The 16,249-nt window shown below is 36.4% G+C and overlaps 3 protein-coding genes and 2 long non-coding RNA genes across 7 annotated transcripts; 2 read left to right on the top strand and 3 right to left on the bottom strand.

The window, feature by feature from the left end:
- The first annotated feature begins 3,174 nt into the window (after positions 1–3,174).
- Positions 3,175–4,424, top strand: LOC110227689. The gene is made up of 2 exons (XR_002331371.1): positions 3,175–3,339; positions 4,003–4,424. It is a non-coding gene; the product is annotated as an uncharacterized LOC110227689 (long non-coding RNA).
- Positions 4,425–4,793: 369 nt separating this feature from the next.
- On the bottom strand, positions 4,794–8,475 carry LOC9309610 (conserved oligomeric Golgi complex subunit 8). Its single transcript, XM_002873496.2, has 12 exons — positions 8,191–8,475; positions 7,951–8,103; positions 7,315–7,463; positions 7,122–7,199; positions 6,923–7,016; positions 6,743–6,817; positions 6,340–6,636; positions 6,180–6,247; positions 6,034–6,088; positions 5,765–5,903; positions 5,415–5,599; positions 4,794–5,287 (listed from the first exon to the last, which is right to left on the bottom strand). The coding sequence occupies exons 1-12, from the start codon at positions 8,314–8,316 to the stop codon at positions 5,000–5,002; spliced, it is 1,707 nt and encodes a 568-aa protein (XP_002873542.1). The 5' UTR covers positions 8,317–8,475; the 3' UTR covers positions 4,794–4,999.
- A 259-nt stretch (positions 8,476–8,734) lies between these two features.
- LOC9309611 (classical arabinogalactan protein 9) lies at positions 8,735–9,581 on the bottom strand. Its single transcript, XM_002873497.2, has one exon. The coding sequence runs from the start codon at positions 9,421–9,423 to the stop codon at positions 8,872–8,874; it is 552 nt and encodes a 183-aa protein (XP_002873543.1). The 5' UTR covers positions 9,424–9,581; the 3' UTR covers positions 8,735–8,871.
- Positions 9,582–10,010: 429 nt separating this feature from the next.
- Positions 10,011–13,239, bottom strand: LOC9309612 (U-box domain-containing protein 52). Of its 3 annotated transcripts, none has more exons than XM_002873498.2 (7): positions 12,827–13,239; positions 12,664–12,737; positions 12,251–12,576; positions 11,874–12,159; positions 11,683–11,784; positions 10,467–11,592; positions 10,011–10,378 (listed from the first exon to the last, which is right to left on the bottom strand). In XM_002873498.2, exons 1-7 carry the CDS (start codon positions 12,999–13,001, stop codon positions 10,365–10,367), a joined length of 2,103 nt encoding a protein of 700 aa, XP_002873544.1. In that variant the 5' UTR covers positions 13,002–13,239; the 3' UTR covers positions 10,011–10,364. The 3 variants fall into 3 exon arrangements, with proteins under 3 accessions (XP_002873544.1, XP_020877365.1, XP_020877364.1); XM_021021706.1 differs by having other exon boundaries at positions 12,664–12,751; positions 12,827–13,229; XM_021021705.1 differs by having other exon boundaries at positions 12,823–12,914.
- A 1,728-nt stretch (positions 13,240–14,967) lies between these two features.
- LOC110227479 lies at positions 14,968–16,120 on the top strand. The gene is made up of 2 exons (XR_002331176.1): positions 14,968–15,194; positions 15,541–16,120. It is a non-coding gene; the product is annotated as an uncharacterized LOC110227479 (long non-coding RNA).
- Positions 16,121–16,249: the final 129 nt, after the last annotated feature.

Here is a 16,249-nt window from a genome sequence, read left to right on the forward strand (position 1 = left end):
TTGTTACCAATCAGACCCAATGCTAAATACACATATGTGATTCTGCCTTCTGAATCTCTAACGCCAACACCAAAGCAATATTGATTAATATATCTCTTTGATTAGGATTTTAAAACATGTACAGACCAGAGAGAGAGCCTAACCATGTTCTGATTGCTAATCCAAAGAAATTATGGACTTTAGTTTGGAACTTTTTGATGATAGGAAAGAAAAAAGAAACATATTAACTTTCACTGCAGTAATTAAGAACCTGGCTTCTAGAATTGGATTTCGATACAAGTTTTGATTTTTGTAGTCAACGAAACTATTGTGCTTTCCAAGCTCATTCCAACTTCTTTATAAGTATGATATTGTCCGTTTTAGGCATACATGCTCAAGCTCGCACGGATTTGTTATTGGACTTCTTCTCAAAATACCTCAAACTAATTAGAGTTGGACTTTACTTAGAAACTTCTTTTCTAAACTTCTGATTTGAGACGTTGGTTTGTAACTTTGTACCAACAGAAACATTGATGAATACATGACTAGTTTATTTATTTAGTAATCAATGGTAAAACGGATAGTCTTTGATTAAGCCGATGAAGTTTAACCATCTTCTAACTTTAAAACGGATAGTCTTTAAAACGGATAGTCTTTAAAACGGATAGTCTTACAATTACTTAGTTTAATTTGTATAAATACGTTATTAGGTCTAAATGCATTTTAGTTTAACCATCTTCTAACTTTTGTTTCTTCTTTTTCCTTTTGTTGAGGCGTCAACTTCAAGCAACACCGAATCCATAATGGATCCAAATTAGAAGTCAAAGTGAATATGTCCCACAACATTTGATTCCCTTATCGTTGAATGATATACCATCAATTTTGGAGATGATATAAATATATTTGTTTAGAATATTGAATTAAGTTCAAAAATACTATTTATAAAAAATATTGTTTACATATATGATATAACGTGATTCGGTATGAAATTTACATACGCATATTTTAATTTTTAGAATTTCTATAATGTATTAACTTTCCTTTTATATATATATTTATATATATATATAAGTAAATAACAAAACAACAAAAAAAGAAAAAATATATATATATACCAACGGTGCGTTGGGTTAGTGGGTTAGTAGTTTAAATGCAGGGGTTGGATCCATGTGCTCTCTCATTCGATTCCCGGTAGGAAGAATATTTTACGCCATGTTATAAGGTATTAGCAAAAGCTGGTCCTCGACCATAGAGGAGAGAGATGATTAAGGCCTAGATCTAAACCGTCACCTAATTAAAAAAAAAAAAACAAAAAAATAATAATTATGATTTATGATGCAATTGTGTGTGCTTTGCTTAAAAAGGAAAGTTGTCAAGGAAGGATAACGTATGCGCACTTCCATATTCGGAATTATCAGCTAAAATTTATAGTTTAATATATATATATATCCTTCTTCTACTCTGACAGAAAATAACTAATTTTCTTCTACTCTGATTGAACGCACCACCAATGCTGCACTGCACCAGGTGTCATCATCATTACATATTCGCATTCTCGGTAGATCTAATCACCGTTTTTTTTTTTTTTTTTTTCAAATGGAAACTTTGAAATAAAGTAACAATAATGATGTGGCTTGTTCCAAATGGAACATTCTTTTTTTTGGTAACCCAGGTATCCCATGTTTGCCGACAGGGCAGGGATACACGTGTTAGACTATCGGTTTGCATCAGACTAGCCACGTGGTTGGCCAAATGGCGCTCCACGTGTTGGCTCCTAGAACGCTGCAGCCCATATGTAAATATTGCAGTGGCCGAGGCTCGAACTCGTGATGGCGGGTACCTCAGCTGAGGGTCCTTTACCACCAGAGCTAGAGGCTCCGGTTCTTATAGTTTTCTTTGTCATTATGTATTCTACTAATTCTAATTTCGGATGGTAATATATAAAGATGATACTAGCTAGTGATGTTAAAAAAAAAGAAAAAGAATAAAAGATGATACTTGTAGTATAAATTATTAGGGTATATGTTAAGTAGAAAGATTTTTGTAGTTATATTATAATTTGTGGTGGTAATAGGACGAATTTAATTTAAGATGTAAGAAATCATATTCCCTCTGTTCCTGAAAGTTTGATGTTCTAGTGTTTTAGGTTTGTTTCACAAATATTGATTTTCTAGCTTTTTTATTTTATTTTTTATTAATTGATATTAACAAATCGTAGATTTCAAGGCGTAATAATTACAAATAATTAACTGTTTTAGATTACTATTTGTTCATACATTATTAAAAATATTTAATAAAAAAAAAATTATTAAATGATTAAATCATGATTGTTTCTTAATATATATGTAAATTCTAAAACATCAAATTTTCAGGAACAGAGGAAGTATAATTTATAAAATGTTTTTCGGAAAGCATGCATGCTTTAAGATGCTTTAGCGCCGTATTGGATATTGGGGTGTGGCTGAACTTTTTCATGATGAGTCTCTGGTGATTTGTAATTGGTCGGTCCAATTTTTTGTTCCACTAATGGTTATGCTTTCTTCCTGAATTCTCAAATTACTCTATATCTATATGTTTTTAAATATGAGAATAAAACATCATCCGATGTTTGTTCGACAAACTTCATCCATATGTTATTCCAAAGTTTTTGGATCATTAGTTATATATATGCATTGTTAGTTGATACGTTGTTCACATTAACATTTGTTCATTTTGGGATATTCCGTAAGTAACTTGCCACCAAGAGCCAATTTTTAATCCTATGATTGTGTATACAAGGAATAAGGTTTATGTATAATGAATATAATAGATATTATATATATTAAGAGTAAAATGCTGATTAGATATCTCATATCTGTGTAAATAAACGTGCAACACAGATAAAAAGACGATACTATTTGACGATTTATTTTGTGATTCGAATTACCAAATTATGTTTGACAAAAACATTATTATTAGCAAAAACAGACGACGCCTACGAAAATCAAGTAGTAAATCAATCAGCATTTTAGTTGATAGTTGTTTAGACCAAACAAAACAAAAGAAAAAAAACAAGTAGAAAGTTGCAGTTATTCACGTGGTTACAAAATGGAACAATCTTTATCAATAATTCATGAGGGAGATTTGAGTTTATCTCTTTATCATTTTTTTTAATCCCAATACTCTCTCCCCATTTGGCTATAAAAAGCCCCGACAGGTCTCAGTTTCTTCCCACATCCAAAGATAGAAAGATGTAAGGTCTAGTTAGTCTTGTTCTTAATCTTCAAATAGAACAATGATATATATAAATATATGTCTATGCATCGGTTGTGGAGGACTAGCTACGGTTTCGAGCCTGGTCACATGCGTAGAGTGTGAAAGGTAAGAGGAGGTGACAGAAGAGAGTGAGCACACATGGTGGTTTCTTGCATGCTTTTTTTTAATTAGGGCTTCATGCTTGAAGCTATGTGTGCTTACTCTCTCTCTGTCACCCCTTCTCTCTCTCTTTTCAAATTACAAGGTTAATTATAACTGGTAAAAGGTCTCTGGTTTTGTTTGATATATTTGAGGTTTTAGTTATATTATCATCAAACGGATCAAAGTAGTTTGAGGGTATGAGTAGTATGCAACTTTTGTTATAATGTTATTTCGTTACATCTAAAAGATATAATACTATGTTTTTATATCAAATATTTTGTTCTGAATTGTAAACGTCAAGTCGGTAGTATTTGGGAAAAAGTAATTAATAAACGTACGATGGAGCAAAAAAAAAAATCATTGTGTTTATTGGTTTCAAACATAATTAAAAATAGCTACTATGTGTCTCCTATAAGCATAGATATTATTTATTTAAAATTGATGACTATTTTTTAACCTCCTAAGAACAAACATGTTCATTTTTTTATTCAAGATGTTGGAGTACTTATGTTAATCTCTATGCAGTTACACGTATGAATCTGCCTATCATATAATTAGATTTATAAGAATTTGGCTACCAGTGTACCTTTGGTGTACTTTTGTGTGACAAATATTTTGTCATTGCAGATTTGAAACCCTAAACTTTGATACGTTTGAGAGGAGTTTGTTCTAAGTATGATATTTGGTTGAAGTGTTTATACAAATGAATCTTTTACCCGATTTCTTTTCCAAAATCACAAATACAATTTTTTTATTTGAGGAGCAAAGGAAGCCGACATTGACGACGGTTGAAATTAGGTTTAGACGGAAAAAAAAAACGCTTCTTCTAGATCTTTGTATGTACGAGTTCATGCAGATGTGACCGCTTACGGAAGTTTGTAGATGGAGACAACATTTGTGGATGACGGAAGTTCAAATATATAAGAAAGACGGATTTTGCATATATAAACGTGATGGACATGTATTATGTTGTAAAAGAGATGGATGCTAAAATCTGTTCATATACGTTTATGTTAATTATTTATAATATTATAAAATATTTACTTCAATTTTCCTTCAAAACTATTATCCAAAAAAAGTCTTCAATAATTATATTGACTTGAGTCACAAAATAAACCAGTTTTAACGTTGAACATAATTTATGAAAATTGTGACTAAAATACCAGTGTGGTATAACTCTGAAGCTGCCCTCTCCTCCTTGCAAATTGTAGACGAAATCCAAAGACGTTTCGCCAACTTTCTCAACAATTCAAAAAAAAAAAACTCAAATCGCAAAATTGCTTGTTTTAGATGTATTCGTAATGTATACTCATCCACACAATAAAGAGTTAACAATTACGACAAAAAGAATAGGACTGGCCGACTGTGTGAGATGAGGATCTTGTGTGACCAAATCAATTGAAAATTTCTTGCTAGAATGGCTCCAAATCGGACTTTCATATTTTCATCAGTAGCAAAAAAATGGATAAAGTCTTAATCCCATAAAATTTATACCAAAATGCATTGATACTCTTCACTCACTTTTAATGCTTTTGTTGTCTCTCTCTATATATATGTGTATTAGCATATCATTCTTACAACAGAAGCCAAATTTATGGAAAAAAAAACCTCATGAAAAAACCTCTTAAGATTCAGGTGTTGTCTCAGGAGTCTGCAAAGGAATAGGACTGTTATCTTCTTTCTCGTTCGGACTCTCAGCCTGTTTTTCTTCAGGTTGGGAGGCTACACCATTTTCTGATGCATCCTTTGTGTCGGTGCTGATGACTTTCGGAGATTTGTTGGATGGTTCTTGAGAGGACGATGCAGCTAAGATGCGACCCAGACCTTCGTATGGGCTCTTGGCATCCATAACGATTGTGGCACCACCTGGATAACATCGGCCAAAGCATGTGGCGCAATGTGGAAAAACCACCTGTAAGAACAAGGAACCAAAGAGAAAAAAGGGAAATATGAGTCAGGACATAGAGGTGTTCAATCTGGAAACTGTGGCTTGTTGATACAAAACTGAGATGAGAATGAGATGAGATTCAAAACTGGACCTCGACAAAAGCTCGGCAAAGTGAGAGGAAGAGATTGGATTCACTGAGTCGAAGCATCCGAGTTGTATTGTATCTTAGTAAGGAGTCAGACACGGCCTGGAGTCCTTTGATCAGTTCATGAGCAACAACATTCTTTAGACTTAGTGGGGCACAAGGACGTAATTCGTTCAAAGCAGCAGATACACCTGTGGAAATGGCCGGGATTATCAATCCAAATCAGACTGTGAAAAAACATCCATAAGAGATACAATTTTCATTTTGCAACATTTGACATAGTTAGGAGTTAGGACACTCATTTTTTGGTTATATCATCCATACTATTAAAAATTGATACTTAATAATTATCTCACCGTTTATGAAAACTGCAAGTGGCGGGTGCTCCATCAAGTATGATGGAGGTGTGACATCATCCTTGCTATCTTCATTAATACCACTTGAAGGGAAGCCAACAGATGGTAATGGAACCCATCGATGTGAATCCAAAACTAACTGGACGTAAAACATTATGAAGAATTCAAAAGAGCAATTCAAGAGTGCGACATGTGGTTAAATGGAAACCAAACATTGTCTGAGTTGAGCTCCATGCCAGAACAAACGTTCAAATTTTGTATTTACTCACCTGGAAATTCTCAACTGCTGTACTCATGTTCTTGGAGAATAAGTTTAGAACCGCCCTGTAGAAAGTATGCGAGTTAGATGTTGAACTTGTACAGAAATTAGCAAAGATTATGACAGCAATTAAAATTAGATTGAAAGAATTGTTACTCTTCAAAAAGTGGAGGAAGCAAACCCCGGAAATCTAGCCCAACCCAACCAAGCCCCATCGCACAGTACTGAGTGGACAAGAGAAGGAAGGTAAGATGTCAATCATCAGAGTTGAACAGTGAATTCAAAGGGGAATACATGAGATGCAGAAGAACTCAACCATGCACTGATCCAAAATATTTGATAGAGATCCTCCTTCAGTAATCTTCGGAAGCATGATTTTCAGAGTCTTCAGGTGTGATGTTATTTGATGCATGGCCCAGCTAAACAGAAGTCCACCATCATAATTTTCTTCGCTCCCCGATGTATCATCAGCAAATATAGCTCGATATTGGTTAACCACGTCAAATAGGTGCATTCTGTGACAGTTTATCATCCCTTTTAAATACTCATAGGCATTTTTCTGGTCTAAATCCTCAAGAATTCCAGTGAGCCACGCCTCTCGGCATCTTAAGAACTGCACAGACAAGAAGATCCATTCATAAGTGAAGGCAGAGACCATAGAAAAAGGAATACATGTAATGGAGGATAACTTCAAATGGTTATATGTCAAAATAGTTCACCTGTAATCGCATTTCATACTCGCCAAAGACACCTATTCGGCGTAAGTATCCAATAATGCGGAGACATTCTGGCAACTGAAATATAGAGCATCAACCAGATACTGAGCCTTCTAGATTGCTAAGCTTAACCATTCCATAGTTTACTGAATACAAAAAACAAAAACTGTATTCACATGAAACCTGTATATTTGAGCGTAGTTTCTGGAGAAGCTGTGAGAGAAGTGACTGAGTTGTTTGTCTAACCTCCGCTGCAAGTGCTTGGATAACTGGCAATCTTGACATACAGAGAAGATATAATTGTTAGAGCTAAAGCTTGATGGTTGAGGCCTTAAGTAGTCAAAGGAAAAGTATCGTGAGAAAGATAACAAAAACAACTCACTTGGGATGCATGGTAGCAAGTTTCGATACAAATGCTTCCAGGTCAAGAGCCTCATCAAAATTTCCATTCCTCACGCATCTGAAGAAGATACAAATCATTTTAAAAAGAACTGTACACATCTAAAAGTTGCTTGCTAACGCCAGGAATAAGATCCACTTTTCTTTTCTCTCATGCAAGGCATAAAATAGCTTACGTGTCCATAAGCTGAGGAATCTCAAGCAAGTCAAGAAGAGTGCTGTGATTTGCCAGCAAAGATTGGTTCATCTTCCTCTTCTCCAGAATATTCTCAGCAGAATCGATAAATTCTGTGCAACCGGACGTTAATTTTGGGACTTCGCCAATCTACAAAAGGTGAAAAGAACAGAACTCCGACATCAAAATTTGAAAGAAAAAAAAACATCTCCAAAGATGCAACTGCTAAAGTCAGAGGATGCTTTATATAGATGTGCAATAACCAATCTTGTTTACTGAAAACAAGGAAGCTCAAGCTACATTCCTAATTCAATGATTCATTCACCTATCCTCAAGACGTTAGGTATCTCCTAGACTACAACACATCAAGATCAATCACCCAAGTTTTGCATACACTGAGTCTACAAAACTGCAAGACCTGAAACAACATGGTTCTGCAACTAGACTAGACTTTCTAATTTCCTAACTCTAAAACTATTAAATGCTCCAAACACGATGCCGCGTACTCTTCCAACCTTAACTAGTTTCAGATCTTAGCAATGATACTTGCACTGTGACTAATCGTAACTTTTATCGGCCAGGGTTCAGAAGTAGAACTGAATTGACAAATGGAAGGAAACCAGAGTATAATTTTTACCAGAGACTCGAGATGCTTATCAATGGAAGAAACTTCCTGACGGATCGCAAGCAAAGCATCAGCAGCGGTGATAAACGCGCGGTAATTTCCAACAGCCACCTCTTGCATTTGCCTCTGAATCCTCTCCGCATCCACTCGAAGCAGCTCCGGTTCCTTCAAATTCAGTAACCGATATAAGATTCACAATAACCCATGCGCGCAGAGATGTCAAGAGAAAGAGATAGAGAGAGAGAGAGAAACCTTGTGGAGACGATCGAGAGTGAAAGAGAGGAGCTCGGAGACGTACGGTTGCTGAGTGGCGGAAGCGAGAGAGAGAAGACTCGCCGTCGCCTCCGGCGGAGACATCTCCCCAACCTCCGTTGCCATTCCCGGATCTTACTCTTGTAGCCGATGCTATCAAAATCTCCTCAATGGAAGTATACAACAACAGATCCAGAAACTCACGATTTTTTTCAAATAATTAACATCAAATGTTGTTTCTGTGATTTGTTTTCATGTCTTTGGATCTGAAATTTCTCTTCCGATTTTATTTTCTCTTCGAATTAAGGAGTAAACCAAGTTGATTTTAACCGAAATTCGGCTCTATAAGACTTCGGTTCGGTTAGGAAAATAAACCAACGTACCCGGAAAAATGATTATTGTCATGCATTTCACTTTTTTTTTTTTACATTGTTTTTACTTGTCTTACATATAAATTGCATTAGCTTAATTAAGGGTTTGCCCAAAAAAAAAAAGATTAGAGTAAGGGTAGGTTTTGGTTATGGTTAACTTGGACAAAATCAGCTAGCTTAACTCGTTTTCACATGCCTGAATACTTTGACGTTCGATGTGCATTGATGAAAAAGTAATCTTATACTATTACACAAAAAAAAATACACTACAGTATATATTAGTCGTATTATATAATAATAGAGGAGTCTTTTACACTAACGAACCGTTAAGAAAAATAGATAGAGTAGATACAACAAGAGCAATCAAAAAAGAAGAAGAAAGGAGAGGAATTGAATTTGATGCCGTGTAGAAGTAGAAATAAGGAAATGGGTAAGGAGGCTGCTGCTGCCCTTGTGACTGTCCCTTTGGCGATGGTGGTGGCGATGGTGGTGATGGTGGAGGTGAACCTTTTCCATCGGGAGATAGTGGTGGAGGAGGTGGTGTGGACTCAAAATAGTAAAACCGTGGTGGTGGTGGATGGATGACGGTAATTAATGGCGGTGGTGAACCTGACTGTGAAAGCGGTGGTGGAGAGTGTTTGTGTGGCGGTGGAGGCGGTGGCGAAGAGGATAACGGCAATGAGGGAGACTGAGGTGGTGGTGTGGAGGGAGAGGGTTTATTAGAAGGCGGAGGAGAGCAAATGGTGGGACACGTGGAACATTCGCTGATGCAAAGTGGAGTGAGGACATCTGTTTGATCGGACGGTGATGATGCAACTACTATGACCATGACCAATGCAATGATGATGACGATGAGGCCCATGATGATGATCTAACTATTGGTGTTTGGAGTGGAATGTTCATTGCTTTAGTTAGTTGGTTGGACATTTATAAAATATCTTGATGGCTTGATACAAAGATGCTTTCTTGATGGATTGTGTTTTGCTGGAAAGTTAATTTTAGAATTGCGAATATCAAAAAGACAATGTTAAGCTTTAGATGTTTTTATTTATCTTAGGGTAAAGATGCAAACATAGCTTTTTCAACATTTTGATAAATGACTTATGATATTCCTTTCTCAACTCATACTCAAAAATAATTCATTTTATGAAGCAATACAACTGATTCTCTAGAACCAAAAAGTGTCACACTCTCCAAATTTTTGGTGTCATTGTTCTTTTTATACTTTGCTTTCAAAGGTGGCTTTGTATCAATCCTGTTTTATAAAGGTCGCCATTGTATTGATTCGTTCATCTTTTAATCTTTTCTTAGATTTTTGTTTCTGTTTTATAATTTATCTGTTCTTTAATAACCAAGTAGTACTCTTAGTTGTAACCGGGTGATTTTATATGTTAAAGCCCAAATTAAGTTGAACTCTTTTGAGATTGAAAAAAAAAAAAAACACCCACGTCCGCACAAAAATCTATATCAATATCACATTCTCTCAAAAATTAATAATAAAACTTACAAAGGAACATAATGACAATGTTTGAATGAGTCAATAGCTTCGTTAGCGTATGCTACGAGAACATTAACAATAAGCCATTGCATTTTGTTCATTACTTTTCATCGGAAAGCTAGGTGGAAGTAATATGTTACAGAGATATAATATAAACAAGGATTAGATTTTAGTTAGTAATCTCTTCATGGCACTTCACTTACCACTTTCTTACTTTCTTTCTTGAGAAGCAAGCAATCTCTCTATTCAGTTCCTCACAAAAGTCTTGAAAGATTTAACAAGTATATGATCTTCAGACCCGATTGTTATTTATGGCATCCTAATGAACAAAACAGCGTATTGAAAGTGTAAGTAATTGAGTTAAATCTCAAGACTTTGTTTAGGGTTTTATATGTATAGTAAGATACCTGGTTCATTGTCCTTCCCCAAGCTTCTTAATCGGAGAAGCTCTGGAACAATTTCTTTTCCAAGATCTGGTCTATCTCTCTTCCTTAGCTCTGCACATTTTAGACACAACTTAGCAAAATTTAAAGCTTCTTCGACAGGCCAATCTGGCACGACCGGGTCAAGCATATCCTTGAAAGTTCCTTTATCGATTGCCCTCGACACATGATGAGCCAAACCCATTGGACTCTTTGCAGTGATGATCTGAAGCAGCATTATCCCTAATGAGAATATGTCTGATTTCGTGGTTAACTTGCCCGTTTGCTGGTACTCGGGGTCTATGTAACAGAACGTTCCTGCTGCAGATGTCATGTGGTATTGTGTCACTGTGTTAGCCACTGACGCAGGTACTAACCGAGCTAATCCAACGTCACTGATCTTGCTCACGTAGTTTTTATCTAGAAGTATATTGGCAGGTTTTAGGTCACGATGAACCAGAGGCTCTGGCTTTGCTTGGTGAAGGAAGGAGAGTGCGGTAGCGATCTCTGCAGCTATTTGAAACCTTTTCCTCCATGAGAGAGGAGGCGAGTTTCCTCTACGAAAGAGTCGATCCTCTAAGCTCCCATTGTCCATGAACTCATACACCAAACACCCATATTCTGGACACGCACCAAGAAGAAGAACCATGTGAGGATGTCTTATGCTACTTAGAACCTCGACTTCTTGTTGAAATTGTTTCTTTCCTTGAGCAGCATCAGGTCTCAAGACTTTAATGGCAACAGGAGTGTGATCAAGTGTGCCATGATACACTGGTCCATATCCGCCTTCCCCTATTTTTCTGTTGTTTGCAAACCTTTCAGTAGCCACTTCAATCTCGTCAATAGAGTATCTTCTGTAACGGACATCGTTCTGTACCAAAGCACTAAGAGCACGGTCTTTCTCCTGCGATTCTCTTCTTGCTTTCATCTCTGCTTGCTTCCTTCTTTGTCCTTCCAACTCTGCCATTCTCTGCGCTTTCTCAGCTGCTTCCAGCGCAGCTCTGCACTTGGCCTTCTCCATTTCCGCAACAGCTAAAGCTGCCTCTTCAGCATTCCTAGCTTCCTCAAATCTTCGAGCTTCTTCCAATTTCCACTGATTAAGCTCATTTGCCTTCAAAATACATGAGAGCCATAAAGTATTAGATGGAGCAAGGAGAAGACATCCTCATCAACTAGTTCTTGTACACCTAAGAGTTCTTACTTTCTTTTTCGCATTAAGAGCTTCTTTGCAGGCTGAGCTATACATGTCCATAGTCTGCTTGAGTTCAATCTTTAGCCTTTTCATTTCAGCTTCAATATCCCTCTGCAAATAAGTATCCAACCATTTAGTGCATACTTATCTTGTCAAACTCGATATTATCATAAAATGTATTGCTCTACTTGTCTACATACCGTTGATTGCGAAACTGACTCATCAGAAGAACCGGATGCACCAACCATATCAAAATTCTCAGCACTTAGGTCAATAGAACCCATCATCATCATAGACCCAACATCAGCATCATCAGAAAATGAACTTCTTCCGGTGGAGTTCCTTTGACCCTTTGCCTGCCTAAACTCATAATTGAAGTCCAATGATCCATTTGTAGGGATTTTGTGCATCTCTCTCACTGGTTTGAAGCCCTTATTATCATGGGAATACCTCTCTGGAACTGTGTTTCTCGCATTACGCTGACCCCTACAATGTCATCAAGAACAAATTCTCAAGACTTGTTATATATACAACAAACCATAGCAAGAATATTCTCAAGAGTTTGGCTAATAAATACCTAGGTGAATGAACATGGTCAGGGTCAGGTAGATGAAACGTAGAAGAAGGTGCACGAGGAGGGACAAGCGTATTGGTGATAGGTCTTTGAGCTGTTCTTGAAGAGTGAACTTTGCCTTTAGAAATGACATAAATGGAACAAAACTCAGGCGTTGATTTGAGAACGGAAGATGCAACGTCATGTGACTTAGTGAATTTGAGAGATCTTGCAAATGGACTCTTTGAGGATGATCCCAACACAAGGTTGGTCACAAGGTTATTGTTCACGTAATCCAAAACTGCTTTCGCAACGTCGGTATCGTCTAGAATAACCTCAATCATTGAAATCTAAACAATGGCAAGACAAAAGAAACAATTACTAAGGCTTTTGTAGCATATCAAGTTTCGAGGAAATGCTTGAATGAGAAAGTATACCCCTTTCCGTGCACAATAACCTCTGTATGGAACAAAAAGCTGGTTTAATTCATTATCATCAATGTTTCCTCCATCTGCAACAACATTTCTTAATTCATCCAATTTAGAAGATGCGATTTGTGTATGATTAGAGAAAAAAAAAAGATGAGGAGAAGATACCTACGATTAGAATTTTTTAGACGAACATGGACAAGAATCATCTTGGCATTATTGACCATATTGAAGAGATGATCGACGGCCCAACGAACAGCGTAGTGACTGTTCTTGTCTTTGTCAATGGCGACCACCGTCGAGTTCACTAGCGTGTGGCCATCGTCCGATGGGTGAGGACGAGCCATTATCGATTTATATTGAAATTAATATCAGGTGTTACCAGACACCTTTAGTTGTGTCTGGGAACAAGAAGAGAGGAGAGAAGAAGAAGAAGAAGAAGAAGAAGAAGAAGAAGATAGAAGAAGATTATTGTGAAAGGTTTCTTCTTCTGGTCTTAACTTTTTCTCTCCTCTCTTCTTCCTGTTTCAATGTTTTGTTGTCGCTCCCGAACACGATTAACTAACTTTTTTTTTCCCTTTGAGCAAAGTCAGAGAAAAAAGCGGGAGTCGAGATTTATATCAACCATTGTTTTTTAAATTGCTTTTTTTAAGGAGATTCTCTATTTCTTCATCTTTTTTTTTTTTTTTTTTTGTGGGTTTTCTTTTTAACAAGCGATGGTTTTTTCTAGAATATATTACATGCAAATCTTTTTTTACCCTTTATTTTATATACGGATTATCTTCTAGATTTCAGGTTTGGATTGATTTGATACAAGTAATTTGAGATAACATGTGTATGCTTTTCCCAAAAATTAGGTCACACTAAACGGATAAATCACCAAAAGACATAACCCAAATTTAAAATAGGAAGTTAAAAACCATTTATATAAGAGAAAAACCCCGAAAAAACCGCCATCTATTTTTTTTTTGGCCGTTTAATACGCGTGTTATTAAAGTTGGAATAAAAATATCTCATTTAGTTTCGGTTGCCTTTTAAAACCTTCATTTTAAAAAAATTGGTAAAATCGTACCTCCGAGTTAACGACCGTTAACTTTGCTAACGGAAGCACTAACTGCGGTTAAAACTTAACCCATGATATTTAAGAGTATATATACAATCTCTTTTGACAACTTTACGAATTGATTGATCTAGTCAGGTGGTTTAGTGCGGGAAAGCTGTCTAATTGAACCCGGGTTTGAGTCCCCCTTTTGTTTTTATACGTTTTTTTAATTTTTTCTTTAATTTTTTTTTTTTCAACTTTTTTGCTCACTGAGATGCGAAGGTTGTGCAGCCTAGATCTACTGATTTCTCAATTGTGAAGATTGGAAGATCCTAATCCAAGATTTTCTCAATTCAATCTCCGACGCGAAACAACTTCTCCCTCCGTCAGTGAATGGTGGCGCACAGCTTCTCTTTACGCAGATCAAACCGAATCCATGTATTGATCGATTGTTGTAGAAGAAGATGAAGAAGGCTCTGCAGATTTCGATGGGTGGGAGATTTTGTTGTAGAAGAAGATGAGGAAGACACAGAAGAAGGAGAAAAAAAAATTAAAGAAAGAGAAGAGGAAGATACAGAAGAAGGAGAAAAAAAAAAACGTCAAAAGAAGGAAGAGGTATTCGAACCCATGTTTAATTGGACAGTGTACAAGCATTTAACCACCTGACTAAGTCAATCTATTCATAAAGTTATGAAAAGAGATTGTATATAGATACTCTGAAACACCATGGGTTAAGTTTTAACCGCAGTTAGTGCTTCCGTTAGCAAAATTAACGGTCGTTAATTCGAAGGTACGATTTTACCAATTTTTTTAAAATGAAGGTTTTAAAAGGCAACTGAAACTAAATGAGGTATTTTTATTCCAACTTTAATAACACGCGTATTAAACGGCAAAAAAAAATAGATGGCGGTTTTTTCGGGTTTTTCCCATTTATATAATTTGGTTCTAAGATATTATCATTACACTATCTCGCATGTCGGTTTGCATCTGATGGGTGGGTCCGAAAAGAAAAGAAGTGGCTCTTATAGGGTGACTCGCACGCTGAGTAAGAGCACCTCCAATGGGAGGTTCTCTTCTAAATTTAGATGAGTTCTCATCTGATTTTGGGAAAAAAATAATTCAGAACTGAATTAAGATGAGAGAATCGATTCTCTTGAGAGAAGTTTGAGAATTTGAGAGAATCGGACACGTGTCAGTGTTCTATTGGAGGGAGAGTTATAACAAAAGAAAAAAAAACACTCATTTTTTTAGTTTGTGTCGCGACAAAAAAAAACACTTTGTCTCTCGATTTGGCGATTGCGAAAAACTGATGAACACCTCAAAATCATCGCGATTCCGATGATTCGACGCCGGAATCGTGGTTTGTTTCTTTTACCTGCCGCCGGAATCATCAGCTGGATTCACGGTAAAGACCATCGGCGAATGGAGTGAAAACAAATCGAAGATTGGCAATGGAGAAGAAGGATTCGTTGAAGGATGGTCCAATTTCTTGTTCCAGGTATGAATCTAGCCCCTTTCCCATGTGTTTCGTGACTTAATTCGTTTAAGGAGACAACAATGGCGACGGGAAGAACGGTTAAGGATGTCTAGACCGCACGAGTTCGTCAAGGCTATGGGATGATGATCTTTAGTCGATTTTATCTGTGGACAATGAGTTAACAAGTAGATTAAGAGAAACTAAAGTGGCAATATAGAACATCCGAAATTGGTTGAAGTTATCTCAGAGTTAGTTAACACTTTGAATGTTGGTGATAGATGTTCTAATTAGAATGGGAATCAATAGCAGTTCTCTAGGCTTTAGTGTATCAATATGTTTTGGTTTTCTTCTGCGAGGTACAACAAAGAAATTGAGAAAGGTGGTGATAGATGATGAGAGACAAGTTTAAGGAAGAGGGTGATAGATGAAGATTTGCAATTTTGGCTTGAATTTTACTTCTCAATCTTTGTCGCTGTATTAGTATACCGACACCAAGTTATAGACATTTAGTAGTGACTGTTTTGTATTCATGTTAAAGCTAGTGTAAAGTTATAGACCTTAACTGATCACATGACACATCACAATTTGATCAACCATAGTTGTGGTAGAGGTAGATTTTGAGCTTTTGGCTAATTATTATGTAAAGTTTTGAGCTTTTGATTGTGGGCTTGTGTTTCTTGTTAGTAATTCGGTTTTCTCTGCTGATTTGTGTTTGATTTTGATGGTAATGGTAGATTTTCGTGTAGAATAGGAGTGGTTTTTGCTACTTGTTCTGCAATCATCTCTTAATGTTTGTATTTGTTGCAGATGGAGCCTTTACCAAGTGGAAACCTTCCTCCTGGTTTTGATCCGACTACTTGATGTAGTGTGTGAGTGTGTTTTGATTGCAATAATCTTTTTTTTTCTTAAAAATCCCACTAGAGAACCTACCATTGGACACAAAAAAATCAAAAAAAAAATCAAAGGTTCTCATCTAACACTTTCTCAAAATTTATAATAAAAAATTTGAGAGAGCTCATGGAGAGAACTCCCCCATTGGAGATGCTCTAAAGAGCCACTAGACAAACCAGTGACGG

The sequence above is a fragment of the Arabidopsis lyrata genome (assembly GCF_000004255.2).
Source record: "Arabidopsis lyrata subsp. lyrata unplaced genomic scaffold ARALYscaffold_6, whole genome shotgun sequence".
NCBI lineage: Eukaryota > Viridiplantae > Streptophyta > Magnoliopsida > Brassicales > Brassicaceae > Arabidopsis > Arabidopsis lyrata.

Bases quoted from the DNA above. Each gene is read 5' to 3' on its own strand.
- LOC9309610 (XM_002873496.2), bottom strand. From the start codon at position 8,316: ATGGCAACGGAGGTTGGGGAGATGTCTCCGCCGGAGGCGACGGCGAGT. The intron at 6,637-6,742 runs GTGAACTATTTT...TTGTCTGTGCAG, and splicing joins AGTATGAAATGCGATTACAG to TTCTTAAGATGCCGAGAGGC. The intron at 5,600-5,764 runs GTGAGATAATTA...CCATTTCCACAG, and splicing joins ACTTGCAGTTTTCATAAACG to GTGTATCTGCTGCTTTGAAC.
- LOC9309611 (XM_002873497.2), bottom strand. From the start codon at position 9,423: ATGGGCCTCATCGTCATCATCATTGCATTGGTCATGGTCATAGTAGTT.
- LOC9309612 (XM_002873498.2), bottom strand. From the start codon at position 13,001: ATGGCTCGTCCTCACCCATCGGACGATGGCCACACGCTAGTGAACTCG. The intron at 12,738-12,826 runs GTAGGTATCTTC...ATGTTGTTGCAG, and splicing joins TCGTCTAAAAAATTCTAATC to ATGGAGGAAACATTGATGAT. The intron at 11,785-11,873 runs GTATGTAGACAA...ACTTATTTGCAG, and splicing joins AGTCAGTTTCGCAATCAACG to AGGGATATTGAAGCTGAAAT.